Source organism: Xenopus tropicalis, chromosome 4, assembly GCF_000004195.4.
Source record: "Xenopus tropicalis strain Nigerian chromosome 4, UCB_Xtro_10.0, whole genome shotgun sequence".
In the NCBI taxonomy this organism is placed as follows: Eukaryota; Metazoa; Chordata; class Amphibia; order Anura; family Pipidae; genus Xenopus; species Xenopus tropicalis.
In genome coordinates this window covers 77706836-77726976 of record NC_030680.2, presented here as the reverse complement: position 1 = coordinate 77726976, position 20141 = coordinate 77706836, and the positions used below count along the sequence as shown (strand labels likewise).

The 20141-nt window shown below is 38.4% G+C and overlaps 1 protein-coding gene across 2 annotated transcripts; it reads right to left on the bottom strand.

The window, feature by feature from the left end:
- Window positions 1-7197: 7197 nt before the first annotated feature.
- Window positions 7198-19550, bottom strand: uox (urate oxidase). 2 transcript variants are annotated; one of them, NM_001011416.1, is made up of 8 exons: window positions 19511-19550; window positions 12587-12805; window positions 11282-11398; window positions 11084-11162; window positions 9808-9994; window positions 9132-9255; window positions 8447-8530; window positions 7198-7309 (listed from the first exon to the last, which is right to left on the bottom strand). In NM_001011416.1, exons 1-8 carry the CDS (start codon window positions 19538-19540, stop codon window positions 7235-7237), a joined length of 915 nt encoding a protein of 304 aa, NP_001011416.1. In that variant the 5' UTR covers window positions 19541-19550; the 3' UTR covers window positions 7198-7234. The 2 variants fall into 2 exon arrangements, with proteins under 2 accessions (NP_001011416.1, XP_031755916.1); XM_031900056.1 differs by lacking the exon at window positions 19511-19550 and adding an exon at window positions 16073-16491.
- Window positions 19551-20141: the final 591 nt, after the last annotated feature.

Below are 20141 nucleotides of genomic sequence, written 5' to 3'. Positions count from 1 at the left end.
AGGCAGGCTATAGTTGTAGGGGATTCAATTATTAGAAAGGTGGATAGGGTAATTTGTCGCAAAGACCCTACATGCCGAACTGTGTGTTGCTTGCCTGGTGCTAGGGTTCGGCATGTGGGGGAACGAGTGGACAAATTGTTGGGAGGGGCTGGGGAAGACCCAGCGGTCTTGGTACACATAGGTACCAATGACAAAGTTAGAGGAGGGGGGGAAGTCCTCAAAAACGATTTTAAAAAGCTAGGTGCGAAGTTGAGGGCGAGGACTTCCAAGGTAATTTTCTCAGAGATATTACCTGTGCCACGAGCAACATTAAGAAGGCAGCGGGAGCTTAGGGAGATTAATGCGTGGCTGAGAGATTGGTGCAGGGAGGAGGGCTTTGGGTTTCTCCAGAACTGGGCTGATTTCTCAATCGGCTACAAGCTCTTTGCCAGGGATGGGCTGCACCTCAATGATGATGGGGCAGCTGCTTTGGGGGAAAAGATGGCTAGAGGGCTGGAGGAGATTTTAAACTAGGAGTGGGGGGGAGGGTGCAGCGGGAAATTCTGTGGTAGACAGGATAGATGAGGTAGTGGGCATAGTAAGGGAAAATGGGGGAGGAGACTTGCTTCGGGATACTGATAATGGCAGGGAGGCCCTTAAGAAGTTTACACGTCATTCTCACGCTGGTACCAGTATTGAATGTATGTTTACCAATGCAAGGAGTCTGACTGGTAAAATGGGAGAGCTGGAGGTACTGGCGTTGGAGCGGAAATATGATGTGATTGGTGTTGCTGAAACTTGGTTGAATGAGTCTCATGACTGGGCTGTTAATATTGGGGGTTATACATTGTTTCGGAGGGACAGGGGCAATAGAAAAGGAGGAGGAGTGTGTCTTTTCGTTAAGCAGGAACTAAAAGCAAATATTAAGGAGGAAGTGATGGGGGGAACAGAGGGAGCTGAATCCTTATGGGTTGAGCTTCTCACAGATAGTAAAGAATCTACCAAACTAATTGTAGGGGTATGCTATAGACCCCCTAATGTAAGTGAGGAGGAGGAGGCCCAGCTCCTGTTGCAAATAGAAAAGGCTGCTAGTTTGGGGCAAGTGATAATAATGGGGGATTTTAATTATCCGGATATTGACTGGAGCCATAGTACTGCCAGGACAGTAAATGGGAACAAGTTTATAAACTTGCTGCATGACAACTTTATGTCACAGGTTGTTGAGGAGCCAACCAGGAACCATGCTATACTGGATCTAGTGATCTCTAATGACCCAGAACGTATAGCAAATGTGCAAGTGGTTGAACCCCTGGGTAATAGTGACCATAATGTTATTTCATTTGATGTTTGGTGCAGGAAACAAATTTACATGGGGGCAACAAAGACGATGAATTTTAGGAAGGCAAATTTTAGCTCCTTAAGGGCAGCGCTTCAGGGCATAGATTGGGGCATTATGTTTTCTGGTAAAAACACAGAGCAGAAATGGTTGTCATTTAAAATGATATTAAATCATTACTGTTCTCAATTTATTCCATTAATAAGAAAAAGTAGAAGTGTTAAGAATCACCCTATGTGGCTTAACTCTGAGGTAAAGAAGTTAATAGGGAGAAAAAGGAAAGCTTTTAAGAAATATAAGTCAGAGGGGACAGTAGCTGCGTTTAATGATTATAAACACTGTAACAAGTGTTGTAAAACAGCAATCCGGAATGCAAAGATAGAAAATGAGGAGCGCATCGCGGCCGAGGCCAAGACTAACCCCAAAAAGTTTTTTAAGTATATTAATAGTAAAAAGATGCAGGTTGAGGGTGTGGCCCCATTGAGTTATAATAACAATATGGTTACAGCGGATACAGAAAAGGCAGATGTGCTTAACCAGTTCTTTTCTTCTGTGTATACAGTAGAGGAGCCAGTGGGCCAAGTCTCACTCAATAGCTTCACTGTTGCCTCAGCTCCAACTACACAGTGGTTGGCACAGGATATGGTGCTTAAAGGGTTACACACGATAAATGTAAACAAGGCACCTGGGCCAGATGGAATACACCCTCGGGTACTGAGAGAGCTAGGGGCAGAATTACAGTGGCCCTTGTTTCTGATATTCTCAGACTCTCTTTCATCAGGTATGGTACCTAGGGATTGGAAGAAGGCGAATGTCATTCCTATATTTAAAAAGGGAGTAAGATCTCAGCCTGGCAATTATAGGCCTGTAAGTTTGACATCCGTGGTGGGCAAGTTATTTGAAAGCTTGTTAAGGGATCACATACAAAATTATGTAGTGGAGAATGGCATTATGAGCAGTAATCAGCATGGCTTTATGAAGGACAGGTCATGTCAGACCAATTTAATTGCTTTTTATGATGAGGTAAGTAAGAAGTTGGACAGTGGGGATGCAGTAGATATAATCTATTTGGATTTTGCCAAAGCATTTGATACCGTTCCCCACAAACGACTGCTTTCTAAACTAAGGTCTATTGGTCTTAGTGAAGTCGTTTGCACATGGATTGAAAACTGGCTACAGGATCGGGTACAGAGGGTGGTTGTTAATGGTACATTCTCTACTTGGAATAAGGTTCTCAGTGGGGTCCCTCAAGGTTCTGTACTGGGTCCACTTTTGTTTAACTTGTTCATAAATGACTTGGGGGAGGATATTATGAGTAATGTATCAGTGTTTGCAGATGACACAAAACTCTGCAGGCCAGTCAATTCTATCCAGGATGTGACATCCCTGCAGCAGGATCTTGACCAACTGGCAATCTGGGCAGCTAAGTGGCAGATGAGATTTAATGTGGATAAATGTAAGGTCATGCACCTGGGATGTAAAAATATGCAAGCCCCGTATACCCTTAATGGGACTGCACTAGGCAAATCCATAATGGAGAAGGACCTTGGAGTCCTTGTAGATAATAAACTTGGCTGTAGGAAGCAATGCCAGGCAGCAGCTGCAAGGGCAAACAAGGTTTTGAGCTGTATTAAAAGGGGTATAGATTCACGGGAGGAGGGGGTTATTCTTCCCCTTTACAGAGCGCTGGTAAGGCCCCATCTAGAATATGCTGTTCAGTTTTGGTCTCCAGTGCTCAAACGGGACATTATTGAGTTAGAGAGGGTCCAGAGAAGGGCAACGAAGCTGGTAAAGGGTATGGAAAGTCTCAGTTATGAAGAAAGACTGGCCAAGTTGGGTCTGTTTACACTGGAGAAGAGGCGCTTAAGAGGTGACATGATAACTATGTATAAATATATAAGGGGATCATATAATAACCTTTCTAATGTTTTATTTACCAGTAGGTCCTTCCAACGGACACGAGGGCACCCACTCCGTTTAGAAGAAGGGAGGTTCCATTTAAATATTCGGAAAGGATTTTTTACAGTGAGAGCTGTGAAGTTGTGGAATTCCCTCCCCGAATCAGTTGTACTGGCTGATACATTATATAGCTTTAAGAAGGGGCTGGATGGATTCTTAGCAAGTGAGGGAATACAGGGTTATGGGAGATAGCTCTTAGTACTAGTGAGAGAAAACAGGGTTATGGGAGATAGCTCTTAGTACAAGTTGATCCAGGGACTGGTCCGATTGCCATCTTGGAGTCAGGAAGGAATTTTTTCCCCTCTGCGGCAAATTAGAGAGGCTTCAGATGGGGTTTTTTGCCTTCCTCTGGATCAACTTGTAGTTAGGCAGGTTATATATAGGCATTATGGTTGAACGTGATGGACGTATGTCTTTATTCAACCCAACTTACTATGTTACTATGTAATGAAGCATCCAAATGTTTTTGGTTCTATTTTTTCTTATGAATAACAAGTACTACAATCATCCCATAAAATAGTTTCATGAACAAGGTAACTACCCAGGGCTTTAGTTATGAACCACTTCATATTGCTGCTCTCTGCACAGTTTCAGAGCTGATTTCATTTTAAAGTCCCTAGGTTTCCCACCATATCTCAGCTTTTCCCAGCCCTTTGGTTGCCTTTCTATATCTATAAAATGCATACAAGTATCTCACTGTATCTCACTGCCAAATAATTTGACCTAGCATTTAATGGTTGCATTTATTTCCCAATTTCATTGGGTAATATGGGAGTTTATATTTTATGCTACATAAAAAAGTAGTTGCTGTTGAAACTAGGAGGCATGACCTCTCCATAACAACCAACCTCTACATTTCTCAAGATTTCAATAGTTTTCCATAAGTGGAAACTTATGACCCCCAGATTCAGACCCCTCATATGATGCATCCGATTGTCTAGCTTAAGATGATGGAGCAATTGATCCCAGAGTTATAAGCACCCATTTACAATCACAAGTGCAGTGAGCAAAGTGCTATTTCAAGTGCAATCACCATGTTTTCCCATAATGCAATGATTTTCCCCAGAAATCCAGCATGGTTGCACTCGCCAAGGGAAATTGCATCTAATGCAATTGTGACTGGTATGCCAAAATGAACACAACTGCGCTCATGCTTCTGTGTAAATGGGACACATTTTTGCTTGGCATAATTTCCACATGAGATGATGTGATGTGTAAACTTGATTCTTAAGATGTTTAGAGGGTCACTCTGTAGCTACTCCTGGTCCTGAGATGGCTGTACAGATGACCAATAAAAGGGAGCAGTAGTGCAAGGAGCACATTTTGATGTACCCCTGATGTTTTGCTGATATTATACTCATCTAATTATATATACATTCATTACCAAAATGCCCATGGAAGTCTTAGGCTTGTATTGTGACAAAATGTTATATTGTTGTAATGAGGAGACCCATGGCCTCCAACTTTGTGTAAAAGTATAATAATTGGGGGACATAGTAAGTTCTGTGATAGAGCTTTTAAAGCACAAAAAAGATACAAAAAAAACCCAAATTAAATATTCACAATTTGAACAAACAATTGTCTTAGGGACTACTGTTTATATTATGATAAAATATATTTCACAATTTCAAGGTGCACTGCTCCTTTAAATGAGAGACCTTGTGTGTAGGGGAAATGTAAGCAACCAAATACCAGGGCCCCCATCTATTAGTGGCATATGGCTACAGAACATCCTTCCTCCACTCATTGGGGGGAATGTAATATCATTTGTAAACCGAAAAGAATTTGCATAAATAAGAATAAAAATTCACATTTCGCAATGTAATATTCTTCATTAGACTGTTATTGCATTGCAAATTTTAATTGTGTATGCCTGAAGGTGGGGTAAACTTTTGGAGCAAACATACATTTTTGATTAGGAAGTTACATACACTGCACACTGGCACAAAGTATGAAATTCCAAACCACTGTCGGAAGTGGACGCTAAACGGTTTTTGCATTCACAAAACTATATTAAATTTGTGCAAAAGCAAATTTGTTCGCATGGAGGCAGAAATTTTCACACTAGGAATATTTTTGCTGCTGACGACTTTTATTACATTCCTCCCTTGACTGCTGTGTGCAAGTTAGGTAAAAACATTTGGAAGAGGTGAGATTCACACCTAGGTTTGGAAACAGAGGGTCGTGAAATTAAAGACTTTTCCCATTAACCTATTGCTGGTGAATACAATTCTAAATATATTTAGGGGCGCTATGAAAACGACATCTCTTTACACTTTCACCCTCACACTGTCATTAACTGGTAAAGTAACCTGTAGAATTAGAAACTAGAAAAAACCCAGTGGGCCCTGCCAGCCCAGACACGAATCCAAGCTGCCCTCCCCAGAGTGTGCATAAGTAGATGCGATCGGTGGAGTGAGGGCAGCTGGGATCGGGTCTGGGCCAGGGCCCCTGCGGGGTGTGTGTATGAGCAGCGGGGGGGTGGGGGTGGCATGTGCAGGCCCCTGTGGGGGTGTGTGGGGCCCCTGGGGTGGCAGCCCTGGTGGGCCCCCACACCCCCAGTGCGACCCCGTCTTTGTAGAAGGGACCGTAACACTTATGGCCTTATTGATCAGTGTCTGAGTTTGCGAATTCAAGATTGTTTTTCTTAACCAAATAAACTCACACCTCAAACTTGTTCAAATAAAAAAACTCGAATAGCTTGAATTTTTGAGTTTACAAACTTGAAAAAACTTGAATATCTTGAATTGAAAATATGGCTTGACTTTGCCTAGGAAAACTCCCATTGACTTCTATATAAACTCGCAAGCTTTTAGATGACAAAGTTTTATGTTCAGGTTTTTGGGTTTTTTGCACTTCATTTTTTGTTTTTAAAACAAAATACTCAAATTGTGAAAAAAATCAAACTCGAAAGTTGATAAATCTCCCCCATAAAGTTTCTCGTTAGGTCTCTGAATGCTTGCAGTGCACATGTGAAGTCTATAGATATAATTAATATTATATGCATTCATAAATAGCCAATAAATTCTGCAGCACTGTATGTAAAGAATATATTCCTGTGTGAAGCCCAATGTTATCCTTCAGTTAAGATATAGGAAAGCACTTGGAAGTTAATGTTTTTCTTTACTCAGTCTCTCGATTGCAGAACAGATTGCAGGTCTGGTAACGAAAATATTCACTACACGTGCACTAATCCTGCATACAGAAAATGATACCATATGCTCCAGTTTTAGAGCCAGAAGATTTTAATACACACTCTGGTATCTTAGCCAGGAGATAACTACATAGTTATCTGAAACACAGCTAACTAGTTGCAAGGTAAGGGACAACCAGCTCTCTATCCCCATATTTTTAGGGCAAAGGCAATTTCCAAACTGTAGTTACATTAATAGTATTATCTGTTATTTATGTAGCACTGACTGATTTCCCCAGTGTTTTTCAAATTAAATTTTCTTTGAACATCTACTATATAGGATTTATATAATCTTAATGTTTTCAGGGTATTAACATGTTCTGAAAAGTTTGTGGATTCATTGAATGAAGGTTCTTCATTATTTATATTACTTATATTACTTATGTGGTAGATACAGTAACATGCACACAGTAATTGTGTCTGAGATTAATTATTATGTTAGCATGTATTAACACTACAGAGGGTTGTTATACCTACAACCATCCGGACATTGCTAAGTAATTGTTTCATTCTGGTATATAACACTCTTGGAAATTTCCCAGAAGTCACTTTCTTTAAGAGAGTCCAGTGGTTCAGTAGATCCTTCATGGTTTGATTTTGGTGTTCACATAACCCATAAAGGTATTAGGATGCCATGGAGTTCCCAAACACAAAAGAAGCCATTTGGATGACTGGTTAAACATTTTTAAAATCACCTAACAAGTCCATAATGTAAAAAATAAAAAGTCAATGCCAGCAAGAATGTGCTTTATTTTGACCAGTGCATATTACAGTTTCGAAGACGGATTCCGTCTTAAAGTTCCAGCAATATTTCCATATGGAATGTCCGTAGGCATCAACACCTGTTTTAAAAGACATAAATATAACTTGCATTAAATTAAAGTGACTTAGTGGGCATATGTAACTTTATTATGATTTTTTAAATCTCCTCACTATATTAAAGGGGCAGTTTAAATCAGCACTAACTGCTCCTAGGGGGCAGATTTACTAATCCACAAATCCGAATCCCGAAAGGGAAAAAATCCGGAAACGGAAATTTTGCGACTTTTTCATCGCCGTCTCGATTTTTCGTATTTGTCGCGACTTTTTCGTCGCCATCGCAACTTTATTGTATTTTGCGTGACTATTTCGTCGCCGACGCGATTTTTTCATATTGAGCGATATTAAACGGCAGAAAAACCAATCTGATTTTTTCGTGACGACGATGAAAAAGTCACGGAAAATATAGGAAAAAGTCGAAAAAATTGCGGGACATACGAAGAAGTCGCGACGGTGACGAAAAAGTCGCAAAAATACCGATCATTACGAAAAAACGCATTCGGACACCTTCGGACCATTCGTGGATTAGTAGATCTCCCCCTAGGAGTGATTATGGGCAAAAGCACATAGGGCGATTGCCAATGTTTTTGCTACCAATGCAATTTCCTGCTTGGTTGCGAATAAGATGCTCCAATGGCCCCTCCACTGAAATAAATGGCAATTGCCTTGCACTCTGTTGCTGTACTCGCAAATCATAAGATAGTCGCTTGGAAACATGACCAGTTCAAAATGATAATCACCTTAAGCTTACATTAAATAAGGAGCTCACTATTTATCTAGGTTTAACTGGGAAGCGTCATTTTAGCCATCAATCCAAACCAAATTCAAATTGCTGGCTTTATCTTTGATCACTTTTATGTAACTTAAGCCTTGGTTTTACCCCACTGTGTGTATTGCCTGGCTCTGCAACTACAGGACATTCCCCAAAGCACCACCTCTGCTTAAAGGCATTTAGCCTAAAGGCACTTCCAGCTGCAGAGCTTTTTACATTTTGCATTAAGGAGATGGCGAAACCTCAGTACCATAGAGATTATTTGTAGCTGTAACTAAAGAACTTTACTTTCTACATGCCATGAATGTCAGGAAATTCCTTTCGTGTAATTTTGTTCCTTTCACAGGGAGAATTATTACTTTCCACTGCAGAATATGTGTAGTTTTACCTCATCCTGGTTGGTCAATCCCATTTTGCTCATGTCAATGGTAAAATAATGTTTGTTTGGAAGGATGATTTCAATTTCTTCAATCTGCAAACAATGGAGGTCATGTTAAAATAAATGTATAAAAAAATTACATGGAAATGGTTAATTCTGTATTCTGAATATGTTGTTTAACCTCAGTTAAACCTAATGGAAATTATTCTACCAGATTTCAAGCTTTGGATGGCAAAAGTCTATTTCTTTGTAGCTGTCTATTGTTTGCTACTGTATCTCTCACCCATTTCATACTCTCCATGACTATTTACTGGCCACATCTCTTACTGCCTCATCTCACTCACTTCTCTCAAGCTTCCATTGTACTGTCCTGCACTTGTGAAACCAACAGACATAGTAAAATCTTTATTTCCCTCTGTCACATGCTTTTTGCCATTGCCCCTAGACATCCATATCTAGATAACAAGAAAATATATAAAAAAAAAAAAATTCCCAGCTACAAACTGGGTTGTAAGTACACTCATCACAAAGATAATTTCCATTGTCTTACTAAGCAGCTTGTTTTGTGTTGGTTTTGCCTTAGTCTTTGCAACTGAGTGGGTTATCAAAAACAGTATGCACATCCATCAATATGTTACATTTCAGCCTTAGATAGACTAAGTTATTACTTTAGATTGTAGAATGCAGACAATACCTCTGGAACTTTCCTTAGGCTCAGCACCTGGATGTCATAGAGAGTCTTCTGCACAGATGGAGAATATTCTCCTTTGTCATAGGGACCAGCAAATGTATCAAGAATGGTTTCCAAAATGGTTTTCCTTAAAGCAAGGATTACATCTTTAGACTTCTGTAGTTATTATTAATACCAGAATTATAGCTTAAGTGAATACTTTCTGGATTATTCTTAATATAACAAAAGAAAATATCATATAGTAACAAGTGTAGAATTATTCAATGAAAAAAGTGGGTCAGTGCAGCCTAGTACAGAGCATGTAATAACTAGGAATTTCATAATAGAATACAAAATTTAAATGGAATCCAGCCTCTCTACTTGTGTGGCAATGTCTATGTATATAATATTTAGATCTGTTAACTAGTTCTTGCTTTTTAATATTCTAGATCAGTGCTGTCAAACTTATTACATGTAGCGGGCAATTATTTCTCATATAGCAAGTTTGAGGGCTGTATTTTTATGAAATGGTGATGTCATAGAGTGAAGCCTTTGAGCAGAGTGGAGGCCACAGAAATCTTTGGAGGGCTGCATATGGCCCCTGGGCCTCCAGTAGATAAAATCAAAACACCCAAATAGAACAGGCTTGATTTTTGGCTCATGGAGCTCTATGATGCTCTATAATGCAGGTAACACTCACCAAACGGCATCATAATCAACTGCTTTACTGGTGCCATATTTCCATTTGCAGTTGACAATTGTTGAAAAGCAGCGATCTTTCACTTCAGGAAGAGTAGTAAAACGGTCTTTTATGAAACCTTCGAATCCAGATTGTGTTGTTTTCAGAATTCTTAGTTCTTTGATACCAGAGAAAATAGCCGGTTGACCTGCTCAATAAAAGCCAAATTCACAATGCAGTGTAAATTAAATTAAATAAGCAAAAAAAACATTTGATTCTGATTATTTTTTAGGTGGAAAAACGTCTCATGGAGACATCACCTGCATCGTTTAAGAGTAAGAAGCCTGTGTTTTGCTTTCCCAATCATGCTTGCTTCTTGTGGGTTGCACCATATTCATAAAAACACTTTACACTGATTTTTTTAAATCTATTTCTAAGGTTTAAGAGTTAATTGAGATCCATATTTTCTAAGTCCAAATATCTTTTAATATTTCTGGAAAGACTAGAACTAGAAACATAATTTCGTACTGTGAATGAATACAGTACCCCCTGTACCTCCTCAGTGACCCTTCTGCTTACTCACCCATTACAAATACAATACAGATGATTACTGAGAAGAAACTGGAGATCATATTTTGCTTTGTTGGGTGATAATACTGTATTAAACTTGCAAGTCATACTAACCATTAAAAGGGCTACTCTACCTTCACTATAAATTCACAGTTCATTTTAGTGCATGCATTACTGTTAAGGAAGTCGCAGGCACATATAGCATCAGTGTTCCCATTGTAATCATGGATTATAGAAACATTCTTTCTGTAAACCTACTGTTATATTTTTACCACTCCATTCATGCTGTATACTACAGATATTTAAAGGGGTGGTTCATCTTTAACTTTAAGGATGTTATAGAATGTCCTATTCCTAAAACCTTTGCCATTAGTCTTCATTATTTTTTTTTTATAGTTTTTATTTGCTTTCCTTTTCTGCTTTTTTCTTTCTTTAATATGGGGTTGTAATATGACCCTGGCAGACAAAAAACATTTTCTCTGTGAGGCTACAATTTTATTGTTATTGTTACTTTTTATTTCTTATCTTCCTATTCAGTCCTTTGCCTTTTCATATTCCAGTGTCTCATTCAAACCACAGCCTAGTTGATAGGGTAAATAAGACCCGAGCAATCAGATAGCTGCTGAAATACCAAACTGGAGAGCTGCCAAACAAAAAGCTAAATAACTGAAAAACCACAAAAACTGTACGTCCGAGTTCCTGTGTTTGGGATAGGCCCATAGCTTACCTCCCCGTTTTTGTTGCAGCTCACAGAAGTGAACCCCTTCAGGTGAATAAATAAATGCATGCACGTGGCTCATTCCATTCTGAAACAGAAGAAAAGCCATTATATTGCTAGACACGTTCTCTGATGTTCATTGATTAAATAACCATATTATTTAAAAAAAAAATATGCATTTTTTAATTAACAATACTCTTTTCTTACCTTTTCCATACGCCTCCATGGGGCTTCATTAATAAAAACTTTAACTTCAGTAACATGGTTAAAGGAGGTGAGAAAATGTCTTGCTATCTCCACGGAAAATTCTTCTATTGTTTGAATCTGTGAATCAATTTACATATATGTATATAAAAATCAATTTTGATTTTATTGTTACCCCTCTCACATGTGGACTGCTAGGATCTTCCTAATAGATCTATGACTTCCTTAACCTCCTATACAGCACATCAGTCACAGCTACAATCATAATAATCATCATGTATTTATACAGCACTTTAAATTAATGTAAAGCAACTTTGCAATATACATCAATTAGAAATATCCAGTCTTTTCATGTTTTAATGCATTGTGGGTTATATAGTATATGTAGTATGTTGTCTGTTTTAGCCCCTCCTCCCCTGCCAGTATTTCAGAAGATGCAGAAAAAGAAGAAGTGGTTTTCAGCTGGGTTTCAGCATATAAAAAGGGTATATGATGGATGAAGTATATGATGGGTTTCTGTGTTGTGTGGGGCTCTTTAACAAATTTTGGTTTGGAAGCCAGAGTTTCTCCTCTAGGTCTGTCACATGTTATAGTAAGGCAGAATTCACCTTTTGAGTTTTCAGTAGCAACAGCATCTACTTTTACATATATTAATATTATTATTATTACAGGGTTGCTGTATAGAGTTCTTTCATTAGTTCAAAAACATAGTTGAGTGAAGGCCCCTTTTAACCTTAAAGGACAATGAAAGGTTAATATAAATTAATAGTAAGTCTAAAGGCATTCTTTTTAAGTACTTACTGCATATCTAAATTCCCAGATCCCTGCTTGCTTCTCTGAGATATGGTGCTGGCAGCCTACAGCAGTGTGAAGACTACAGTGACATCACTGAAATCTCTCTGTCCTTCCTGTAGGTGCCAGCGGCAGCCTTCCTATTCTCTGAGCATGTGTGTAACTTGATCCTGTCTGCTGTTCTGAGCTACACATGCCCACCAGCCAATCAGAAGCGGATCTGGCAGAGGGGGGGGGGGAGGGAATGAAACACATGTGCAGTATGAAGCAAGGAGGGAAAGGAAGGGAGAATACCTTTTTAGAGATGGGTGCCTGTTCTAGAAAATGTGAAGTAAGTGTGACTGAGTAAATATTTGATTAGGTGAGCCAAAAGTGTGGCGTTTTTACTAAACAATAGGAGGACTCTTGGGCAGTATGCTTTTTAAATTTTGACTTGCATTCTCCTTTAAATAGAATTTTTTTTTTTTTGTTTCACAAAAGCAGACATAGTGGAAATAAAATAACTGTAATAATTACCCCTTTGAGTTTTGTCAAGGCATAGATGGTGTTTTTAATTGTATCTGTAGGAATAATGTCGGAATTATCTCCCTCCAAATAATCCTTCTTGGACTTTAAGGTAAGCTGAACAGAGACTTCTATTTCTTTAATAAAATGTTGCTTTCCATTCCTCTTGATCTGAAGGACTTTAACTGCATTTTTGCCATAGGCTGTGTGAGCAAACTCAACATCTGAATCCTAGAAACAAAATGAGTTGTATGTTAAAGCATTAGTTCATTTTCACTCAAATACTCTCCTATAACACTTCCCGGGATACCCTTTTTCCACTAGTTTCTCCTCCATTTTATTAAAATCCTGTTATAGAAAAGCGAGTCATTTGTTATGTGACACACCTGAGTAAATTGAATTATAGGGACTGATTTCTTTACAGATGGGGGATGAAAACTATCATAAGCCAAAAGTTGGTTGCGATCAGTTGACTTGGTAAAAATTCAAGTTCTGAAACCACTACCCATTTGTGACACCTGAACATCAAGAAAGGCAACCATATGAAGGTCAGCAGTCATAGAAAATGTAATATCTTCTTGGGCCCCATTGATTGCATCTCAGAAGGCGACCAGAGAATCCAAGTCACCCCACCATAGGAGAAAAACATCATCAATATTTCAACAGTGCCTTGTGAAGAGTACATTTGAATAAATGTGCCTCTCCTCAAACCAACTCATGAATGAATTGGCATAGGCGGTGTTGGATGCCATAGCCATCCCACGTAATTGCCAAAAATATTCGTCACTAAATTTGAAATAGTTCCTATGTAGGATAAAACTCAACATTTCCATAAAAAAGTAACCTGTTCTTGATTATAAAGTTCACTTTTCTGTAATGAAAATTCTACTGCACATAAACCTTCCACATGGGGTATTGATCATCAAATGTCGCCAGCCATATCTTTCCCTCAACATTGCACATATTTTGCAATTTAGTAAAAAAGTAGTGTCTCTTATGTAAGAATTAGTAATCTGTATCAGTGGACTCAAGAACTTATCTAGAACATCAGCCACCTTACTTGTCAAGGAGCCTATCCATGCCACTACCTGGCAGGTTGATGGGTCCTAGTGTACCTTAGGCAACACATATATCAAAGGAATGATAGGGAAATCCAGCATCATATATTCAGAAGTAGATTCAGTAATAATTGTTTTAAATAATGCCCATTGCATTAACGATTTTAGTTCCCTTTTACATTTTTCAGTAGGATCTCCTTTCAGACATATACATCCCCCATCAGACAGCTGATGTTGTGGAAATGACGTCACTTCCACAAAGCCTGTGACCCCCTACCCGCAGCTAATTTATTACACCATGCATATCCATATATATATTTATATTATAGTAACACCTTGCCTTACCGATTGACTTTATTTGTGAGGTAGTATTATGCAGATTACTATGCATTAGTGCAGGGCACTCGAACCTGTCACTGCCTGCCAGCTGACCCACTGTATAACATGCTTGACAATCGATGTGCCTATGTGTCTAATGCATGCATTGTCCTAGATGTGGCTGAGGGTACTTAAATTGTGTGTTGGTATTCAGTCTGTTGGTTTGTCCCTGAAGAAGAGTACTGTTTGTACTCGAAACACTGGAGATTTTCAATAAACGTTTTTTCTTTTGCGCCAAGTCCCCGAGCGTGCGGTACTCTTTCTCTATATGTCTATTTTTTTACCTGCTCCCAGGGCTGTTATTTTGGTGACAGGTGTGCTCCACTCTGTTCTCTCTCTCTCTCTCTCTCTCTCTATATATATATATATCACAAGAAGGATACCGCACTCTCAGGACTCAGTAGAGGAAAAAACTGTGATTTATTGTTCACAGCATACAACTGACGTTTCGGCTGTCTCCACAGCCTTTTTCACTTTGAAAAAGGCTGTGGAGACAGCCGAAACGTCAGTTGTATGCTGTGAACAATTAATCACCGTTTTTTCCTCTACTAAGTCCTGTGAGTGACATGTTATCTGAATTTTTAATACTGCACCCGGGCGTCCAGTGACTTGTAAACGTGAGTGCCGGCTACCTAAAGACTATGGGGCTGATTTACTAAGACACAAATTCGAATCCGAATTGGAAAAATTCCGATTGGAAAACGAACATTTTGCAACTTTTTCGTATTTTTTGCGATTTTTTCGGCGCCTTTACGACTTTTCGGAAATTGTCACGACTTTTTCGTTACCAATACGATTTTCGCGAAAAAACGCGACTTTTTCGTAGCCATTACGATTCGCTCGTATCTTGTCGCGACTTTTTCGTATTGAGCACTCGTAAGCGGCGGCCGAAACTTTCAGACTTAGCATGACATCAATGGCACCCTGCAGCTCCAACCTGGCCCAAGAAAAGTCACCATACTGAAGCTTGAATGAATCCGAACGCTACGAAAAAATCGCAACATTTTGCGCAACTTTCGGAATGGCTACGAAAAAGGCGCAACTTTTCACGCAAGTTTTAACGCTACGAAAAAATCGCCAGATTTTGCGCAACATTCGGATGGCAACGGAAAAGTCGTAATAATTTTCCGAAAAAATCGGCAAATAACGATCATTACGAAAAAAACGCAATCGGACGCATTCAGCCGGTTCGTGAGTAAGTAAATGGGCCCCTATATATATATATATATATATATATATATATATATATATATATATATATATATATATATAAAACCACACAAACCTCCTGTCAGTAAATATATTGTAAACCCCCTATCATTAGCATCAGTAGCACAGGGACCTGACCTGTACTGATTAACTATTACTGGAGCCAATCCTACAAACGTTTAATAACATAATAATAAGATGAAAAGAGAATGGGGTAAACAGTTCTGCAGCTTTCACTTTACTTAAAGGGGATTGAAACCCAAAAATTTGCCAATAATAATAAACCCAATAATTGATGTAACTTACTCAGTGCGCTTCTCTGAGCACGTTTGCTATTTACATTCATTTTTGTTTTTTTAAGACCTTTTTAAGATATTGGCATTTTTAGACTGCTACTACTTGGCTTTTGGCTGAACTGAGAGTTAGTATCCCTAGGGCCCAGAAATGACAGATAGGGTCGCTGACCATCAAAGACAGCTGTTGAGCCAAAAACCTGGTATTAGCAGACTAAAGCTGTTTAAACCCGCTAATATCTCAGCAACCACTACAAACAGAAAATGAATGTAATATGCAAAAATGTTCAAAGGTCCACTCTGAATAAGTTTACAATTATTAACTTTTTGAGTTTAAATCCCCTTTAACCAAAGCCGCCATGTACAAAAATTTTAACCATATCATACATGAGTATACACATTTTACCCTATCAGATATTGAGAAATAAAATTGTTACCTGATTGTATGTAACTTGGAATGCAACAGGATTATATGTGCACCCAATAAGAATTAAAAAAATACCTGCTTAATAATAAACAACAGATATTCCAATAAGTCACACCAAATTTTGAATACATACCATATATGTCTCATTTTGCTGGCTCGTGTCCATGATAACAGAGAGAATTGATCAGAAACTACCAGTCCTGAATGAATGTATGTATATGTATAGTCTGGCGAAGAATAGCATTGATGTGTCATATTTATAGTAGGTTACTAAACAGACCGGTTCTGGGATATCATAATGTCTCCTGTAATTATCATGCCAATTAAGTTATCAAGCAGTGTTAAATAACCATGCCCTCATTTTTCTCATTCCTTTATTACTATAACCCCACCTGATGGACCCATTTACTAGTACATGAAACAGATTAATATTGGTGCATGAATCATGTTCGTAAGAACTGGAAGACCAGCAGAGCATTTCAGCCTTATTGTGTGTTTACAACCCATTGCTTCTATTTAATGACAGAGCTTGGGTAAGGAGAGCTTTATGACTTAAGATTCAGTTGTTTTTGCCAGCCTCCTTATTTTTTATTCAAAATGTTGTTTTGTGAAGCTTCCTTTTGTATCCTTTGCAAGTTTAATAGTCTACATTTAATAGTCCCTTCATCCCTTCATGGTCTCTGCAATATGGTGACAATTGGATATGAATTTGCCTTCAATATCCAAAAGATAACACAGAACATTCCACTGGAGTGGTAATTATGAATAGGCTTTATAGCATAGCCACATGGCTTCACCTTCAAACCATTGCATATTAATATGTATATGTTATTAGAGGAAGCAACCCTCTTTTCAAGGTCTTTCAACTCAACCCCCTAAATCTTTACTTATTTTCCAGGTAGTAGTCATGACAAGGTAGTTATCAGGACAGTAAAGAGGTACAGCAGGATCAAGTGGATTTTGGTGGTGGTCAGCTGAAAAACCAAAATGGCAAAAAAATACATTATTTTGATGGAAGTGTCTAGTTTGGTGTAGTTTTGGTGTATGCTAAAAAATCAGGCATATTTATAGCATCCTAGCTGATTACAAACACAAAATCTGACACACTTTTTCACTAATTAATCCTGGCACTGACTGATTTGGGTGTGTGTCATGAAGGCTTAATATGATGCCACGTGGCACTTATCAGTTGCCAGCAGAATCAGTGGAATGCAGCATAATGTTTGTGACATATTTTACATGTGTAATTGAAGTCTAGAGCTTTGCTGACTGGAGGTTGTACATACTGTCCTCAATGATATTTCAATTGCCTGGGATTGCCCTTGTTGAGGCTCATAAGTGAAGTATATAGGGTTTCCTCCAGCAACTGGAGCACCTAGAGATTGCTCTCTCACACTGAGCCTCTCATAAAAAGTCCATCAAAGAATCCTATTAAACCTAAAGGGTCATTTATGAAGTGCAGGACAAGGTGCAAATTGCAAAAAAATGGGTGCCCCTCAATGCTCTTACACTGTCAGGAACTTTTAGAAATGAAGCAACTAGTCTATATCATGTGCAAAATGCACAAGATGGTGCCCTCAGATATCTGATGAAAAAAGGTCTATAAAAAGGGTCTATCACAAAAACACACATTTTAAATTATATTTGGTAACTTATACTCACTGACACATTTCTGCAGTGCTTTACAGAGATTACACAACATTCATATAATTCCCAGGCCCCCCCAGAGAGAGAGTTTACATCTAGGCTCTCTTCACATTCACACACAGTGGTCAATTTTATTAGAAGTCAATTTACCTGCCTATATGTTTTTTAAGGAGGGAGGAAACTGGAGTACCCTGGCATATATGATCTGTAAACAGGGCTTTGTTCCACCACCCTCATTTTGATTCAAAACTATATTTTTCATGGGAAAAACAAAATCTTTCTATATGTATCCTTTTTCTGATACTGGCATAGGTTTCATAGTCTAATAATAAATATTTTCTACAGTTCTGCTTATCAAGGACTGGAGATTGCTGCAAGTCACAGAACCATATTATAGTTTGTGTGGCCAATAAAGTCATGCTTGAGTCAAAAGCCAAGTTTCATTTTTGCAGTTCTGGTGAGACGTGATTGGATTATTTGCTTCCCATAGTTACCATAATCATTCTTCACTTGCCAACATAACCATTGGCATAAAGAACTGGTTTCTCATCTGTTTGTGACACATACATTTTGAATGTGTAACTGGAGTCTGCAACTTGCTGACACAGCAGGAAGCAGTAATGCTAAACTCTGCCTGAATCTGCCGGCTTGTGTCAGGGCTTTCTGACTTTTCTTCATATATACTGTATATATGTATATATAGAGAAATTCAGAGGCTGATGAACTAAGTGAGGAGTTAAGACACATACGCAATGTGATATATTTATGGAATAAGGAGATGAAACAGAAGAAATTCTGGGAAATAGGCCCAGTATTGCTCATAAAATCCATTTACTTTTTTTGCAAGGAGAGAGATGAATTTGGAGGACAGCAGATGGGGTTTTGCTGTGTGTTCAACTGTGGGACGCTGATGTATTTAGGGAGAAATGGCAAGGGAGAGGGCAGAGAATCATAAATTCGAGAGGCAGATGTAATTCATAAGTAATGTAAGTGCTAATTTATGACCACTAGGTGCTACAGGCGCACCAACAAAAATGCCATACAAAGTGCAAAGTGAATACTTATTCTTATCTCTAATAGTGCCGTGACTAGTTTGCGAGTTGTGTGTACTGATGATCTAAAATGTGCCTTAACTAAGCAGTAAATACAGGGCTCCCTTTGCATGTTGCATCTATGTATGGTCACTGTTCCTCCAGTTGAATTTCCCATGGCTGAATGTATGCTTATGTAACATTTACTCAACAGTAATGTATACAGTCATATGTAACCCTGTTTCTAATTTGGATATGGGTGAGCCCTGGGTGTTGAATATGATAAGCATGTGAGGCATGAAAACACACATATTGGGAAGCACTGGTCTAGCAGGTCAAAAAGACTGGATGATTGCCAGTTGGCTGTTCTGGCATCTGGATGGGCGACAGTCAGCTGCCTTAGGTAAGACTAAGGGCAATGACACACGGAGCTACTTGAGGTTACATGTCTTCTGCCATCTAGCCACTACAAAACCTTGCAGCTTAACATTGAAAAATAAGTATCAGTATGAATTCTTCATCATCCTTCATTATAATTATTTAGCATGCATTATTATTTTATAACCAAAAAACAAATACAAGTGTAATTCATTAAATGATTAGAACGGTATAACATTATGTTTGAGGCATTCATGGAGTTTAAGTAACCACAAATGCATGGTGAATTCAACAATAAAACTGAGAGATAATGTCTCTGTTATAAATGAACCCAACCCAAGAACATCACACAACAGTAACTTTTTCAAGAATTGGTGTTAAGCGGTCAATACACTGATACAATATATAATATCCTCATCCTGTTGAGAGACCTGCAAAGATTACTTGGTAATGCTGCTGGAGGATAATTAGTAATTATAAGGCCACTTTAAATGTTTTTTTTTTTGCCAACCTACCTTTGATAGACGTCCATGGTACTGCGCCATTCTTCCTCAGGTTATGCAAAGGTACTGTTAAAACTGTGAGCAATTGCCAACTCCACCAGGCAAAGCTTTCTGTACAGTACTGGAAGATTCAGCCAATCAGATTTTATTTGCTTGCTTGACGTTGATAGTGATGGTCAGATAGTAAAAGAATCTGACATTTTATTTGTGGTCGGTTACCTTTTAACTTTTGGAAGCTGTTGAGTAATTTTTGACAGCATGTACAAATATTAACTGCACTAAAAGAAAAGGCAATATCTTCTGGGAATAAATGGACATTTCAAAGTATTTAATCTTTTTGTAAAATGATATTTTTTTGGCAATATGCAGCAATAAGGAACACATTAGGGGCATACGCGGAAATTAAAAGCTTTGTATTTCAATTATATTTAACAATTTATAGATGGATCTATTCTTAACAACTTCGTAACTGGTCTTTTTTATTTTGTTATTATTATTTAAATTAGTCTTTCTATAATTTCTCTTTTCAGATAAATAACTATATTTTTATTGCATATTTTAATATTCAGACCACTTGCAATTTAGGTTCCCTTCTGTATAGCATATATAATATCTTTGGGGGGCTCTCAAAGAGGGGGGCCTG